The 17,494-nt window shown below is 35.7% G+C and overlaps 2 protein-coding genes and 1 long non-coding RNA gene across 13 annotated transcripts in view; 2 read left to right on the plus strand and 1 right to left on the minus strand.

The window, feature by feature from the left end:
- The window catches only part of LOC110830722 (small ribosomal subunit protein uS7), a 50,311-nt gene extending 45,773 nt beyond the window's left edge, over window positions 1-4,538 (plus strand). For 2 of the 6 annotated variants that reach the window (XM_087344037.1, XM_087344035.1), the window contains exons 2-6: window positions 1,196-1,359; window positions 1,682-1,891; window positions 2,719-2,847; window positions 3,393-3,491; window positions 4,131-4,538. In XM_087344037.1, coding sequence (XP_087200163.1) covers window positions 1,210-1,359; window positions 1,682-1,891; window positions 2,719-2,847; window positions 3,393-3,491; window positions 4,131-4,199 — 657 coding nt within the window. In that variant the 5' untranslated portion in view covers window positions 1,196-1,209 and the 3' untranslated portion in view covers window positions 4,200-4,538. The other 4 variants (XM_022065983.2, XM_022065986.2, XM_022065987.2 and 1 more) reach the window with 4 other exon arrangements.
- Window positions 4,539-6,683: 2,145 nt separating this feature from the next.
- fy (fuzzy planar cell polarity protein-like protein) lies at window positions 6,684-17,471 on the plus strand. Of its 6 annotated transcripts, none has more exons than XM_022065958.2 (9): window positions 6,685-7,084; window positions 7,854-7,975; window positions 9,935-10,082; window positions 11,996-12,127; window positions 12,279-12,476; window positions 13,382-13,581; window positions 14,037-14,200; window positions 15,179-15,335; window positions 16,121-17,471. In XM_022065958.2, exons 1-9 carry the CDS (start codon window positions 7,061-7,063, stop codon window positions 16,176-16,178), a joined length of 1,203 nt encoding a protein of 400 aa, XP_021921650.1. In that variant the 5' UTR covers window positions 6,685-7,060; the 3' UTR covers window positions 16,179-17,471. The 6 variants fall into 6 exon arrangements, with proteins under 6 accessions (XP_021921652.1, XP_021921650.1, XP_021921649.1 ...); XM_022065957.2 differs by having other exon boundaries at window positions 6,686-7,071; XM_087344030.1 differs by having other exon boundaries at window positions 7,079-7,179.
- On the minus strand, window positions 11,133-13,445 carry LOC110830728 (uncharacterized). The gene is made up of 2 exons (XR_002543353.2): window positions 13,305-13,445; window positions 11,133-11,298 (listed from the first exon to the last, which is right to left on the minus strand). It is a non-coding gene; the product is annotated as an uncharacterized LOC110830728 (long non-coding RNA).
- Window positions 17,472-17,494: the final 23 nt, after the last annotated feature.

Raw genomic sequence — 17,494 nt, forward strand, 5'->3', positions numbered from 1 at the left:
GATGCAAAGTTTTTCACCCGTTTTATAAAGAAGTTTAACTTTGAATATTTAAAATTACTCTGAGAAAGTTTCTTCTGTCAGGCCTTCAGAAATCCTCACTTGATACCCACTGTAAATAATTTTTAAGTTACATTGTTCTCAGTCACAATCGTTTATTGGAATTTAATGTGAGGCGGTACAACAGAATAGAATTTATTTTCATTCCACTGGCCTAAGCCAAGGATATAGAACATGTCATACTACGAATAAAATACTTGTTTCCAATACAAATACAAAATTACATAATTGTGACAGTGATTTTCAGTCTAATACATCATTACTGCAAATATAATTACACAAAAGGCATCACTACTGTTACATGTATTCTTAATATTAGAGACTTTTTCAGTTAAATAAATTCTTCTAGGAGGTAGCAGTGAGATAGGAGATACTCTTTTAGTGCTGGCTTATTGATAGTAGGGGGTAAAGTACTGAATAGCATAATTCCAATATAGTAACCTCCATCTTGATGTTAACTTAAATTAGTGTTTAGCACATGAAGGTTATAATTGTATCTTGTGCTTATATTGCAGAGTTTGTGATTTTACTATGGTGTACACTACAAATAATATTTTTGAGAAAGAGAATTCACAGGCTAATGGAGGAATATTACCCAACTTGAAGCTATTCTTTTAGTGCCTGTCATTATTCTGATGGTTTTACTTTACATAAAAACCACAGTTGAAAAAATATTTTACTTGCAGCTCAACCATAGAGAGAATCCATGGTATGTAGCAGCAGCGGTCGCATGTCACGGATTATAAAAGTATGAACAGCAAACTTTGTAAATCTGTGATAGCGTTCTTGTTATGTCTAACTGGATGTGCCACAGCGCGTGTCGGGCAAAGAATGTATTGAATAAATAATCTGTGTTCATTGCTACAGACCCCTTTCCGGTAAAGTTATTTTTGTGTATGAGGTACAGAATAAGTAAATAATAGTATTTAATGTATCCTGAAAATGTATGTGTTACTGTTTAATCCTTGCTGAGTGCGTATAGTTTAATTATTGTCAGGCCGAGTTTCAGAGTATAAAAAAGTGGTTCAAATTATGGAAGCGTACCGCTATTTGTACACGTGTTTTGCTGAGGAAAATGTTTTGTCGTAATTGTTACAGAAGAACATTTAATGACCTGATTGCCGTATTTGTGTTGTAGGCTAAACAGTACTCATGGCGGAAGTAGAGGCATTTGAGGAAGAGGTTTTACCAGCTGAATCTGAGGCTACGTTGGCTGTAGCACAGCCTGCAGAGTTACCAGAAATCAAGTTGTTTGGCCGTTGGAGCTGTGATGATGTTCAGGTGTCAGATATGTCCCTTCAGGTTGGTTTGTTCTCTTTTGAATTTTATGTCATGCACCATTTATGAAGAAACATGAAATTAAACTAAGGGAATGCTTGTTGCCATTCAGTTCAGAATATGGTCTTTGCGTGTATGATCGAAATAAGTGAAGATAAAAATATATCCAAACAGTTGTACCCGTTTTGTTTTGATCTCTGATATTGAAGGTAGAATGGAGAATGAGCATGTGCCTTACAGGTTTCCTCTGTCAGCTGCTGCAGACACCTGATGTGCTACTGTGTTGTTGCTAGAGAGCAGAGTGCAGATTATGTGTATGTTTGTTATTGCTACTGGATTTTTGCAGGACTACATTGCAGTCAAGGAAAAAAATGCTAAGTACCTGCCACATTCTGCAGGCCGATACGCAGCCAAACGGTTCCGTAAGGCACAGTGTCCCATTGTTGAACGACTCACAAATTCATTGATGATGCATGGTCGCAACAACGGAAAGAAACTTATGGCTGTCCGTATTGTGAAACATGCTTTTGAAATCATTCACTTACTGACAGGGAAGGTGAGTGAGTATATTTGTCACTGTTAACATAATATTAACTTATTCCATGAGTTGTGAAGTACGTCTGTTGGATTTTGCAAAGGTCAGATGGTAGTGGCTTTAACATATCAAAGAAGACTATATTTTATGTTTTATTCATTGTTGTTAATAATGATTTTATAGGAATTTCATGAGAAAATCTAATTCAAGAAATAACTTATGTGATTTCTAATTGAATAGTATTAAAATTAAATGATTTCAGCATAGGTACAATACCTTTATGGGATTTTAGGTTCTTGGTAGTGAAAATGTCATTGTTAGTCCTCTGGGTAGTAATGAATCATCGACTTGTCAGTAGATACCTGTGTATGTTTCAGAGGAACATATTGTTTTCATATTTAGGGCTGTCATTTTAACCGGGCCCAGCATTTTCCTCTTAAATCTTAATATCTACCTACACAACGTTACTATCCAGAAGAACAACACTTACAAGTGCCGCGTGTGATCCAAATCTTGGTCATTGCCCTCTTTAATCGAGACCTGTTTCTGTTGCTTTCAAATAAGTGTTAATAAAATATCCTGAAGTGTGTCTCAATTGCTTCCTGTCACATCCTTTAAAATTCACTGCACATCAGCACCCTGTCATCTCACCTGATACTGAACAAGAACAGTAGATACAGTTTTATAATTTTTAAAGTTTACAGTTTTATGTTACCCATGTAACATCTAATGGCATGTGATTGTATTACATTTTTATCAATGAGCTCTTTCGGTGATATCGGCGGGTACAGAGTTGGAGCTGAAGGATCAACAGACTCGGACATTTGTTGCCTTTTGCTGTTTTGCAGAATCCATTGCAAGTTTTGGTGACTGCTATTATCAACTCTGGTCCTAGAGAAGACTCGACACGTATTGGTCGTGCGGGTACTGTCAGGAGACAAGCTGTGGATGTGTCACCACTGAGGCGCGTTAATCAGGTCAGCATCATACCATCAGACATCATTCTTATCAAGATAAGAATTGGGAATATATTTATATATTTAAAAACATCAGTATGGTTGCCACGTGCAGATTTTGGGTTGTGGTTTGTTTTCTTATGTTCCACTTTCCACATATACATTCGTTCGTTCATTCATTCAGAGCTATAAAAATGACTTGTGATGTAAGTCTTTCTGAGTTAGTATGGAGTTAAGAGTCTGTTAGCTCCGAAGAGACAGAAGAGATAACTCAGAAGACCTGGGTTTAGATGGAAGGATGATATTAAAGTAGGTATTTGGGAAATAGGGTGTGGACTGGATTGAACTGGCTCATGATATGGAAGATATAAAAGACTCCTGTTGAACATGATATTTAACCTTTGGGCTCCATAAAATGTGGGGAATTTCTTGACTACACAAGTGACTGTCAGTTCCTCAAGAGTTAGTTATTAGGTAGCTAGGTATGATTTTGTTAGCCAAGGATTCTGGACAGAGGTTAAGAAAGCTGATCAGGGATTTAAAAGTGCAATTTTTTTTCCATTCAGGCTATCTGGTTGCTTTGCACTGGTGCACGAGAAGCAGCTTTCAGGAACATCAAGACAATTGCTGAATGTGTGGCAGATGAGCTCATCAATGCTGCTAATGTTGGTGCCTTTTCTTTTATTTTCCCGAATTATTGTCATGATGCATTTTAGTATATATTATGTGTAATTGTCCTGCTGCTGTATTTAGTCTTCTATGGCTACAGATACAATACAAACAACGTATTTTTACCAATTATGTAGTTACTTTCATGGCTTTTTGAAACTGAAGGAAAACTTACTTTAGATGTGGTTTTGTTTTGTAAAGTATACCAGTTACTTAATTACAAAGTATGTTATCCCTTGAAAGGGTTCTTGTCAAGACTGACATCTTTAATAAGATGTCTAGAATCCCTGAAATTCAACCATGGGTCTGGTATTCTGCAGATCATATTTTGTAGTAGCACACTTGTCAAATGAAATATGCTGAAAACCTGGTAATCCCAGCCATGGCATGTCACATGACACTTCGTCCAACCCCTCATGTTCACCAAACACAGTACATGTACTTCCATCATAGGTAATATCTTTCTTTTTATATTTTTCCAGTCGATGAATTTTTATTAAACCTTAGATATCATTGATCATGAGGCATATGGTTATCTTAGTAGAAAAGAATCTTTAATATTAAATAGAGCATATATACTCTGTATCAAAACTGCATTATTTTGATTTTCTATATGGAATATGTTTCTTTTGCAGGGTTCATCAAATTCATATGCAATCAAGAAGAAGGATGAGCTGGAACGTGTTGCCAAATCGAACCGTTAACAACTTGTGCATTATATTGTAATTAATATGTCAGTAAACTATCATGGTTACACAGACCATGCCTTTTACTTCACTCAATTGGTAATTGCTCTACTTTGAATGTTTTAGATTTTAGAAGGGCTACACTATTTGGAAAGCTCTCCACTTCCTTTCTTACAATTTAATTTTTAGACCCATGTGACAGATCCCTCTCCTGTGCAGTTAATGCAAATACAAATATATTCTGTGTATTTTGGAATGTAGTCCATTAAATGTTTGTGCACGAGCTTTTCAGTTATCAGGAAAAAATGTGAAACTCTGTACAGTTAGTCCACAATATACATAGTTTTGTATATTTAATCTTTGTTAAAATTCAGGTCAGCTTCAGCGCTAGTAATACTTTACTTGTCACTGACCCGAGTCCCCAGCCTTATACTCTGTTTCTCCTAGATCCATTCCTACTGCCTTCAGTAAGCTTTTTTTGTAAGATCTTCGCATCAAAAGTATGGATTTCCTGTTTCATCATAAGCTACATGTCTGGTCTGTTGTAACTACATTGGTTAGCTGCCTGAAGAACCTAACTTACAGAATCCTTTATTATGAAATACATGGCATTTTCCACTTTATTACTCCTTTGCAGTATTATTCTCCATAACATTTGCTTTTCAAATAGAAGAATAAATGAATGAAATTGCTTGAAATAAGAAGGGGGAAGTTTTCTTTGTGAACATAGCTATTTTGATATAAAAAAGAAATAACTTGAAATAATTATTGTTGACATGAAGAAACCAGAATGCCTCATTACAGACAAGAAGAAAGTTCAATCCGAGTGAATTTTTGTAAGGTTCATTGATTTTGCCTTTGTCATAATACGGTAGGCAACTCAGAAATTATAATTAATGCACTTAGAAACAGTAATTGCGATTTAGATGAATTTTCAGTGCCCTCTGTCAGAATAGTTCTTAGATTATATGTTTTGTGTAAAAAAAATTGTAGCCATGGACAACAGAAAAATGATGCAGATTTGTTGAACACATACAAAGAAAGGTAGTAATAATCTATTTTGTGTCAAATTTGCCTGTTGATCTTCTGAAGTTCGTTGTTTTTGCAATGAGCACAGTGCCAACTGTTACGTTGGCTATTTTGCTTGTTGGTCGGAAAATGGAAATACAGGATAAAGATCATCCTAAAACATAGAATACAATATGCTAGATTTTGTATATTCAGGCCATACCATGGCACAGGTTGCTAGATACTGACTTATTACAGTGAAGAAGCGGCTTCGTTTCAGGTGATGTCCGTGGTGAACAGACATTGGAGTAGGTATTTAAAATTTTGAAATTTAATATGTACTTTGATTAGTTTGTGAATGGTCATATTCATCACATCAAGAGTAAAATTATCTGTATCCATGGAAGGAAAGAGGTGGCAGGAAGAAATAAGCATCACAGATCAGGAATGTATATAATTTAATCAGTTACTATTCAGTATCTCTAATTTCAGATGCTCAAGCTTGGTAGGTTTCATTCATACAGAAATCACTGATTACCCCATTCACATAATTTGACAAGGTAATCTAAAACTCTAGTAGTCGTGGGCACAAATTGGAAAGTAGTGATGGTTTTATGAAGAAGCACCATTGGGATAACTGTGATGTGGTGGCATGCTAAATAGTGTTTAAATGCAATTTGCTGAATTCTTCCATCAATTGGGAATTCTTGTCAGTAGTCAAGGCGTCAGCATTATAGCTTTTTGGCAGATGCCAAGGTGACAGTGCTGGATGTCTTGCCATCAGGCTTTAACCTCTTCAGTTTTGTGAAATCTTAACTGAAGGAACAGTACTTGAATAGAGCAGGCAAGGTGAAGGATGCTGCTCTGAAGATCATTCCAGGAGATGGTTTTGAGTGGTACTTCCAAGAATTGTACAGCTGATAGCAAAGTGTATAGTTGCTGAAGGACAGTACTTTGAGGGCAGTGTTGTGTAATCTCAAATTTGCATCATCAGTTGGTGACAATAAATCCATATCAGAATTTTCTGAACCAACTTTATGTATGGAATGTAGCATTACCTTCACAAATTGGGCCCAATTTCTTAATTGTCTTAATATAAAAATATAAAGTGAGATAACTTTCCGTCTGAAGTATACAGGGTTACAGTCTTCTGGGTTGTTGCGCTGTGTAGTCCGGTCGATGTTTACCACAATTTCTAGGCCAATTTTTTGGGATATATGATGCACATCTGTTAAGGTGCTTTGCATTTGGTCATATGTATAAACACATTTTGACTTAAAATCTGACATTATTCTAACATCCAGAAAATGTAATACTTATTGGGCTATTAGAGGATCTATTTAGAGAGGTTGCTAGTGAGTGAATGTATGAATAAATCGATGCCAAATTGCTCCTTTTGTTGTAATAATCTGTTTCTTTGAGTAAATTTGTATGCGAATTGCCAACTTTACGCCGATTGGTAAATTAAATTGCTTTGAGGTTTTCTCTAGTATGTTTAACTGCTAAAATCTGCTGTAAATGTAGTGGAGCAGAAATTGCAACTAACTAGTTAATTTTAATTGACTCTTTACTTGATGAAATTTTGGGTTCTCACTGTGGTGCGGTATTATATGAGGTTACCACGACAGTGAAGATGTTGTCTTGTTGGTTGTTATGCCTTGTGAACTTGAAATCGATGTAGAATCTACAGGTGGTATTTATACGGCAATCGGAAAATATGCGGTTTTGAGCACGCGAATATGAATTTGTAGTACAAAGGTTATATCTGTGATGAAGTGAACATTTATTTCAAACAACACACAAGATGGTTGTTCATGTAATGTGTTTGACAACTTCTGGTGGATTACCGCTGTTTACGAGAAAAAGAGGAAATGGCGAGCCTGTTAGTTTTTTATGTAATATTTTGTAAAATTCACGTATTTTTGCGTTACTGTATTTTATTAATGTGCAGAAACGGTTTGGTCCCGCATCGAACCTAGTTCCATGAGAGGTTTCGAACTTTCTTTTTTCTTAGGTTAGGGCAAGTCAGAATAGAGTTCCCGAACCGTATTCTTCACATCTTAACCACATCATACCCCAATTAATGGATGACTGTGAGAAACCACAGTAACGAACGCCATCCCTTCTCCCGACCATAATACCAAACTAAGCTATGAATGAAATAGAATATTTGCATTCCATAGATCCTTTATAGGCCTAAGCCAAGGATGTAGAACACACATTATGTATATATAAAGACCATATGTAACCTAATCTTACCAAACCTACAAAGGAAAAGATATATCATTATAGACATTAATTTTTAAATGCAATGAGTGAAGTATGAAATAATTTACTGAAAGCATGAAAAAAGCATCGTCGTCTTTGGTGAGATTGCAGTTTCTTGCTGCAGTGAGCATGAAGATGGCTTTTTTCTGGGATGTTGCACGACATATTCTGATAGATATCTATTGACACTGTAAAGGAGCTTACTGCCTCTGTCATCAGGACAATATCCCAGAAGACAGCCATCTTCAAAGCTGTCCTTTTCTCTATATGTGGACTGCAGATCAATTAGAAACAAGTTCTGATAACTAGAGATCATCCCTGAGACCTTTTTATAAAATAACATTCATACATAGTGCAAAACTGTTTAATATATTGACCTTACCTGATCTGTTACAGCTCCCATTTTCTGTAGTTGCATCTTTTAATGGAGTTCACATGTTCGGGAAGTCACATTCTGTTGTACTGAGAAGCACATCAACACAAGAGACAGTTATCCTTTGGAAGGTTAGAGAGGACAGGTATGAACAGAGGGCTGTCTAGGATGATCATATATTGAAAGGTTTTGTAAATACCGACACATAGGTCAAACACTCATGAATTTGCCTCATACACAAATAAAACAAAATTATGTTTAATACTGTTGGAACAGGCTGACAACTCTCAAGACCATAATTTCGGTCTCATTAAAGGAACCCTGACACAACAAGATCATATCACACTAAAACCAATCACAAAGGATAGGTTAGGTATATTAGAACTCTTTAAATGAGATACAGTTCTTATTTTTCCTTAGGAAATGTAATTCTGCTGAAATGTGCATGTATATTATACAGAATACATTGCATTTTCTCATTTCCATTAGACAATAAAAGAATACTCACAAGCACAGGTCCTATTGCCTGTCCATTATTATGTGGAATGATACTAAAACAATGAGTTAAAGTTTATCAGCATTATGAGATTAGTATTAAAAAATAATGTTTGAGTTTGAAGCCTTATGTTAAGCAGCCTTAATTTTAAAAGAAAGGCTGTATTGACAGGGCATCTGTCAAATAAAAAGTTCTTAGAAGTACAGCATATGAATAAAACCTTATGGAGAAGAAACTCCAAAACAACATTTTAGACTGGCACACCTGAAGGATGCTGATTCCTTTTCCTTTTCTTCAGTTCTTAAAGGCAGATTTCATTATTATCAAATTTTTCAAGATACACAAGTATGCAGATGAGTAACAGAACAAGCCTGGCAGAGTACAAAGTCTGTGTGTGTCACAGAAGGTATATTTTGTCTGTATTATATGAAAGACAGTTTGATGTTTTTGGACGAGTATGTATGCTTGTGCTCGGGAGGACATTGAAATTATGGAATACAAAATCATGGCTGATATTTTTCATAGTTATTCTCCTTTACCAGCATGGCCTGAGCAGTATTTTTTTTACAGAGTACTATATTAATTTTTAATTGCACATGTTTGCATCATGGCTTACATATTCACTTTGATGTGAAAAGGTATGAAAGAAAGAAATGTGGAAAAATGGAGGTAAAGTTGTCCCTGGTACTTATTAAGCACTATGCCATGAAGACGTATGAGATAGTGGAGGTACATCTCCACTATTTCTTGACCTCTGCAGTAGACAGAGGTGAGTGGTCAACTTCACACCTTGGAAAAGGGGCCCCAATAACTATTGGGTAGGTTAGGTTAAGTTCCAGGGCCAGTCTAGACATGACAGCTATGAGAAATTTTTTTTGCTTCTGTCAGGAATTGAACTCTGGTCATCCAGCCCATAGTCAGTCACTGTACTTACTGAGCTACCTGTGTGATGGAAGACAGAAGATGTAAGAAATGGGGAGGAGAATAATGATAGAATGTGCAATTAATACAGAAGAAAGGAGGGAAATGAGATAAATATACAAAAGGTACAAAGGAAAGGAAGGTCCCAGTACTTTTAAAAACATTTAAAAATTTATTTGGTCTTCATACCATACCAAATAAAAATCCACTCCCACAGAGAAAGCATGTATGATGTAGGTGATAGTTACTTATGCATGTCAGTAATAGTTATCTGGGTTGTAATGCTATATGGACTTCAGACATGACGAGGCACTATGTTTCTGTGAAACATTAGTATCTACATACAAGTCCACTCGGCATTTCAACCTTGAAGACCGTGAACATCTTTACTGCCATGAGAACCTCAGATCTCAGGTGCTTGTGCATGTTACACAAAATGTTTAATGATTCCACAGCATAACACTACTGAAGTAAAAAGCTTTCCAGATGTTGACAACTAACCCATGTGTCAACAGGTACCAGTGTGAGGTCTGATATTTTCACAGCAGTGAATGACGAGTATTAGGTTTCTTGCACGTAGCTAACTAGTGCAATACTAAGACTAATTTTGACATAAATGTTTTCATAAACATCAACTACAACACCTAACAGTTTTCATTGATGAGCCAACATCTCTCTCTGTTGCAGTGTAACACTAATTGCTGCAGCATGTGGAGCTAGTGAAATGCTTCTTGATCAACTGCTAACTTCAGTTTTTCATGCGATGGTGCTTGCTGTTGGTATTAATGAATTATGTTCAACTCGTAATGCGGAACGTCTCAAGAGAGAGCTCAGGGTAACGTATGTCATGTGTAGGCGACTATTGAAGTTTTTGACATGAGGAATAGGTGCCGTTTCTTAATCAAATTACAATGCAGTGAATTTTATGTAGTTATCAATCTCATCAATTGAATTTACTGCTTTTGTGGAAGCTCAAAGAACATTTAAGTCTGTCTTATATGGAAACACAAATAGTGAGCATGAGGTTTGCCCATTAATATAAAATAAAATTTTATTTTTGAAGCCTTCTTAGGCTTATATAGTTGTGGAGAAATATATGGGGTCTAACAAATAACTGAACTTATTCTGTAAACATAGATATATTGTAAGTTGTATTTAGTGATTACCGTTACCTTCAGAACATTATTTATATTTTGGCTTTACACAAAATCTGCATCACACCAGGAAACACTGCTGGGAAATTTAATTTTTTGAAAGTCCTTTCATTCCTGTCACATTGCCTGAATGTCTCCCAGTGGTTCAAAATTAGTTTCAGAAAGATGAAAATGTCAAATCAATTAAATGTGATTACATTCAAGCACTGGCATTTGTTGTTTTTGCCAAAAATCACTTTTTACTGAAAGTGCTGCTCTGGAAGGTTCATTCTTGTGATGTGAAATTCATTTGTCTGGCCAATGTACGTATGCATATTATGAATTTGATGCCACATGTGCCAAAACGTAGCAGACAGTATGCTTGGTTGACTTTTTTTGGGAAACAAATTAATAATGCATAATTCATTTTATATGAAAGTGCAGGTCAGCATGGTTGTGACATTAAGAAATAATGCATAACCTTGTGATGTGCTGTGCAACCACATTGAATTCTTCATGTGCTCAGTGATATTAAACAAAGGCCTTATCAGTTACGATAATCCATAATCAGTGTGTACTCTATCGATGGATGAAACCAATATCATTTCTGTGGTTTAAATACTAGTACTGAACTTATGTATGGGACAGGACCTACTGGAATTCTCTTTGTCAATTGATAAAATGTGTTTTGTCCAGGATGCTTAAAATTAATTCATGGGAGGGATTAATAAATTGAAAAAATGTATAGCAAATGTAGTTCAATGTTGTTTATAATCTCCTGGCTAATATCTGACAGAGAAGTTATTAAATAATAATAATAATTAATAATTCTTATGAATGTGCACCAGTCTCCCTGCAGTCATGTGGTGGATGGAAGGTGATTGATTGCCCCTCCTCTTGGTTTACATTAGGATCATTCTGCAATCAGACAGAGAAAAGTTATTCAGTTGTTAGACCTCATATGACTTTATCGTTTAATCCACAAGCCATACTGCAATATGCTCCAAGTAAAGGAATCAAAGCCATAGAAAGAACTTAAAAATTTGTATTTAAAAATATAGCACTAACGACAGACATACAAGAGCTATTCTGTGAAAATATATGATATTCCTCTTGATTGGTATCGTAAATTTGAAATTTTAGCGGTTCCTTCAACAGATCTCATGCATAACATATAGCTGACCACGTCTGATTGTCCACATGATTCATCTCAAGGACTGCTGGATGGATTTGGATGAAATATCGAATGGATATTATACCATTTGAAGTCATGTTTTATTTGCACTTAATATTGATATCCTATATATTTGTGGGCAGCCATATAAAGTGCTAATGTAATGTAAAATACGTCACAGTTAAACCTATAAAATTTATAACTTGTCTTTCCCTGTGTGATGCCCATTAAAATGTTACTGCATTTTTAATTTCAGTGTAGTGTAAAAGTGATCATGTTTTAATAGTGAATTACTTTGCATGTTCTGTAGTTTCAAATGCTACATTCTACAAAAGTGTTATACCTTATGCTAGTTATTATAATGAATAACAAAAATTAAAAATCTAATACTGTTTATAGGTAGCACACATTTTTTTAACATGGGATAATTTATTTTTATAGATTTGCTACCCTTTAGTAGATCACCTGTTGGAATGTGTGGAAGCAACAGGTACTGACCTGACAGCAACCTGCAACAATGATATTCTGGGTTTAGTAGAAGTCATGCTATGTCCAGAGAATCACTTACTGCAGGTAAGTTACTGGAGAGACCGGATCCAGATATTATCATCTACATTCATGTGCTGTGGCATTGCTTTTGGAGTTCAGCATGCAGAGGTCAGATGTGTTAACATCTACCCAAATCATGAAGTTATTTTGTAAATGTGGCTGTGGCTGCCTGCAGAGTTTGGTGGATGCTTGGGCAGAGTGTATGGACTCCCTCTATGGATTTCTGTTAATCCGAGGTTGTGTAGCTGTGGCCACATCTAGCTGGTGGCAACTTGATCCGGAGGAAAAGAAACTGCTTGCACTCCTTGTGTCTGTCAAAGGAACCTGCAAGACCTGTGACATACCTGTGTTCCTGCCTTGTAAAAGTCCAGCTGTGAGTATGTTATGTTTTCTAACGATGGTCGCGTGATTCTAAAGGAATCTTGTGAGATTTTCATTTCTTATTTAAGGTATTTTATTCCCCTTAAAATTGTCATGAAGTGAGATTGCAGTTTCACATAATGACATGAAAATGTATTATTATTATTATGGCCTATAAAAGCAGCAAGATAGAAGGTATCTTTAACAAACTGCAAGACTCCTTGTGAGTGAAACAGTTACATTGCCTCCTATATATGAGGCTGATCTGATTGAATCTTTCTGTTTCTTGCCATATGTTGGAAATACTTTCACTGTTTTACAGTTTCAGAATCTTTAGTTTCTGAGCTATAGAAATCATCTTTACCAAGACTTGAAACTAGGACATATTTTCATGGTTGTGACCTCTGTTCCTCCTTGCTGAAACAACTTTGGTATGGGTCCCATTCTATCATGCTTAGTTTTCAAGTAAAAGAATCTGCTGCCTTCAGCAGGACAAACTCAGGAAATTTTTGGAGTTTTGACCTCTCTGAAATCTCTCTGGTCTGAAAGATAAGCATGCCAAGTTTGGTGCAAGTTGGCATATCCATTTTTGGGGTATAAGTGAACGCCAAAAAAAAAAAACTCTCTCTCTCTCATATATATACTCACAGTTTTAAATGTGAATGTAAGATAGAGGTCTACATATTAAATACTTCTGTGGAAGAAAACAGAACTAAGAATATTTTTATTCTCAAAAATGTGTCTTCTATGATGTCTGAGTATCAGTGTCTTAAGCTGAGAACATAAAAATAAATGCTTTATGTGAGAAAACTGTAACAAGACTTCACTGTGTTTCCATTACCTCATCCATGTCTGCTTCTCCACTCAAACAATTTGAAACTGAAATTAGATGTTTGTTGACAACGATTCTTGCCGCAGGTTCCTTTCAGACTCATTGTATGTGGGTTGACTGGAGGCATACAGATTTGTGCTCTGTGTGGACCATCTCCACCTCTCACAGAAGTAGAATATGTCTCCATTCAGTGTTGGAAAGGGGCTGTTGATATTTTACGAGCTGCAGAACGGTGCTTTCCTCGGAACTTCCCTCCTTGCATCCAGCTTGACTCTGGTGTCTTGGGGTAAGGTTAATGTCTTGTAGAATATAAATGTTTTCAGTTGCTTTATACCAAAGGAATGACTCAATCTCTAAAGTGTTAAATTTTATAAGTTACTGCAGCATTATCATCTGTATTGGTTCCTTTTGGTGCATTTGCAACCCATGCGAATTGTCTGTTAAAATCACTCCAGCTACCTGTCTGCATGTAACAACTTGAGAACATCTGAACAGACTTTCATGAAAAATTGCTTTGCTGTTGCCCAGTTTTTTAAAACATCAGACAGTGAAGCAGAAGCAAATAGTACTTTCTCATTTGAGAAGTGACTGTCATGTTTTATTAATGATTTCTTCCATAGTTTCCTAGACCATGTTCATCAACACCATTTTAAATATCACCATTACTCCCGCAACATGAGACACCTAAAATACAAAAGTTTTAGCATTAGCACATAAATTTTGGTTCATAATATGTTATAGAATATTACTGGTGGATCGCCAAGCAGGCAAATTCTTGCTTTCTCGAAACCAGTGTGCAGATGCAGGAAAGAAAGAGTCTCAATCACCTAGTGGAGCCCATAGGTTGGATGTTCTTCGAACTTTCTACCACCAAGTGGCAGATACTTTTATGAATCATTCATCAGGTATTAAAGAAGCAGTATGCAAAATGCAGCACATGGTTTATATCACTAACATTATTTGATCTGACACCTACACATGGTACTGTTAAGCAATTTAAAAGAGGAGTGGGGAATGTTGGTCACAAATTTTACATGGATCATGGATAATTAGAGTACTTTAGACTTTCTTACTTATTTGATTGCCTTCACTACAGGAAAATTGCATACTGTGACCCTTTTTGGCATAACAGATGAATTCCTCCGAATTTTGATTCCGGAACCTCCAGAGGAAAGAAATGGGATATGGTGGAGTATAGGTCATAGCGACGTCATAGCATTGTGTTGTAAAGGCATGAGATGGAAGTATATGACTCCCACCTGCAGCTGAGGGAAATTTCTGGTATGAAACATGGACTGCTCTGAAGTCCCGTATTGTCCAAAACAACTACACACGTGCGTGTTTAACAGGAACAAAGAATATTATAGTTGTCTGTCAGTAGAAAAAGAGAAGTTCATGTGATGCATTCACATTTCCCAGTAAATACATTAATAACATTACCATATTTTTAAAATATAAAACTTATAATAGCAGAAAATTTAAATATCTGTAATATTCTTTTAACTTATAAATAATCTTCCAGAGTGACATCTTGAGCAACACTTCCCATTGGCAAAGTAACATTTTTTTAATAATGTGTATTTTATTTCATTTTTGTCTGTGGGGTTCTTAAGAAAGATACATTGTTTTATCAAAACATGTGCACAGCTTAGCATAACGGTGGGATTTAAATTGGGCCCACAGATGATATGGGGATTTAAATGCCTGTCACTTTAAAGGTTGAACATGTAAGAGGTTGACTGATACAAAGGAAGAACTACTCTTGCATATTTTTGGTGCTTTGTAGCATTGTACTCTACTGTGTAAAAATTTTTATTACAACACTAAATTCTTGTTCTATTCTTGCTAAACAGTTCAGTAACTCATATATATTTGTTCCTCAGACAACTCAGAAGGTGCAGCAGCTTGTGAGCAGCCTTCAACTTCTGCAGCACTTGAAACATACTGGTGCTCAGAGTACCATAAGTGCCATGCATTACGCCATGGTGCAACACTATTGTGCGTCTTATATGCATCTGCTGTGCCAATTCATACAATGAGGTGACGTGTTACAATAAGCAAGGCCGAGTGATATTAATCATATTCTGTTAACATGAAAGAGAAATATTATTATTATTATTATGTAACACAGCCAAAAATTTCCCAGACTGAATGTACGGCACTGCATTTAATAAATGGAGCATGTTTAGCTCTTGTCAGTTTGCAAGTTTTAACCTGCACATAAGCATAGGCAGAAGTTTGTTAATCATATAGCAAGTGTTTTATTGCTGTGTGCACGTGAAATGCAGTCATAAACTGACTCACAGTTCCTTAATGTAAAAAATGTTGAAGTTGGAACATCATGCAGACGTAAAATTTTGCTGATGCTGAAGCACATCTGCTTTTAAAGCATCTCAAATTGTGTGTCAGGCCTCTCTATGCAGTTTCTTTCTCTTCTGAAAAGTGAAACCACATTTACAAGGTGATCACTTCAGCATTGAACAAGAGGTTATTGCTGTGACTGAAGATGCTCTGCATGCTTCCAGTCATAGTAATTTTAGAAATGCTTCTAATCATCATCATTAACTCTACAGCCTGATGCGGGCCTCAGCTTCCCAAAGAACTTTCTTCCAGGCATCCCTGTTTTTGGCTACTATTCTTTTAGTTGCTTTAAGTCAATTATATTAAAGTATTAGTGGATCTGAATTCTCCTGGATCTTCTATTTATCCCATATAAAATAAGAAAGTTAAGTAGTTCAACAGACAGAACTTTTATTTATGTATTTATTTCTTGTAGTAATCCTTGACGCCAGAAACTGTGGAACAATTTTTTTTTTCTGTTACAGGCTCATAACTCAACGGACATTGAAATTTCTCACAGCAGATAAACAACTTTGTTGGTAACAGATTTCAGCTGGAGTTACATGTCTACAAAATATAGCAGCATTGCTACTGGGTACCTGATTATGGAAATTCTTTCATGAATAGGTACAGGAACTCTACGCTAAGAAGTCATTTCTACATTACTTAATGTAATCAGCATTACATTGGTGAAAAGGATATGTTGAATTAAAATTACAGTTTCACTGATAATCCATAATTCAAGACTGTGTAAGGAAATATCCATTTCAGAAAGTTAGAAATGAGGAAAGGTCAATGAAATGATCACATAGAACGTGTCAAGAAGATTGCAGAAAAAGTTATTAACATGTAAAAAGTAATGTTTGTATCAGATATTATGCATTGTCTGAAAATAACCTTCATCTACATGATTGTTATATTAATATATATTCATATAAAAACTATAGGATCTCGTTTTGTGTTATGACAGAGACTGCATATTCTCTCTCTGACACTTTGCATCATGGATCTCATTTGTCTCAGCATTGAGTCAATTGGAGATCCAACATGACATTTTAAATGAAGCAGCTTCACTGTTAATCAACTTATTAACTTCACATGGGTTTCATTTGTGTTCTCTGACGTGTTGCTTGAGACGGACATCAGTATGGCTGATTTATGTAACAGACTCGGAGAAAGTTTGATGGTCACCCAGAGTACTCTTGTATGTTTACATTTGAAAATGTAGCAGCAAGTTATGTACTTCTTACAAGGGACCCCATCAACTGAGGCATTTGGAGATTAGCATCATGGCAGTAGACCCTCCTGTAATTTCTTTCCCAAAACATTAAGAGTCGACACCCCACTGTTTCTTTTTAATGCAGGATTTTATGTTCTATATACTTTACTATTTGTTTATAAGTCTCATAAAACTAGGCATGCTTACATTGTTGGTGATTGTTTAGTTCATAGCGTGTCTGTGTATGGTGCTGGCAGCTCAAATTTGATTTCCATTGTAGTTTTTGCATTTATTTATTTTACTTCTTCTATAATTCACATTTGAGAATAAGAGGAGTATAGTTGATTTTTCAATGTGAAAATAAACAGTCCCCCCTTCAAGGCAACTACAGGTTGGGTACAAGATTCTGAAATACACAAACCTTTTACTCTGTTGAGGAGTTCTTACAGTTTAAAATGGACTCATAATCCTTCTAGAGGTTGTTGCTTTTATATACTGCAAATCATCAGGATTAACATGTCTGCTGTATAGCAGTAGATTTAGTCTAATGTCATAATATTTGTTTGTTGAACCTTCATCATTGGTGAAACCTAATTAATATTTCAAATTGTACTCAACTATGTTTTGTACTTTATGATTT

This window comes from Zootermopsis nevadensis, unplaced genomic scaffold (assembly GCF_977971745.1).
Source record: "Zootermopsis nevadensis isolate Lab colony 2312 unplaced genomic scaffold, Znev_1.0 Znev_ptg000007l, whole genome shotgun sequence".
In the NCBI taxonomy this organism is placed as follows: Eukaryota; Metazoa; Arthropoda; class Insecta; order Blattodea; family Termopsidae; genus Zootermopsis; species Zootermopsis nevadensis.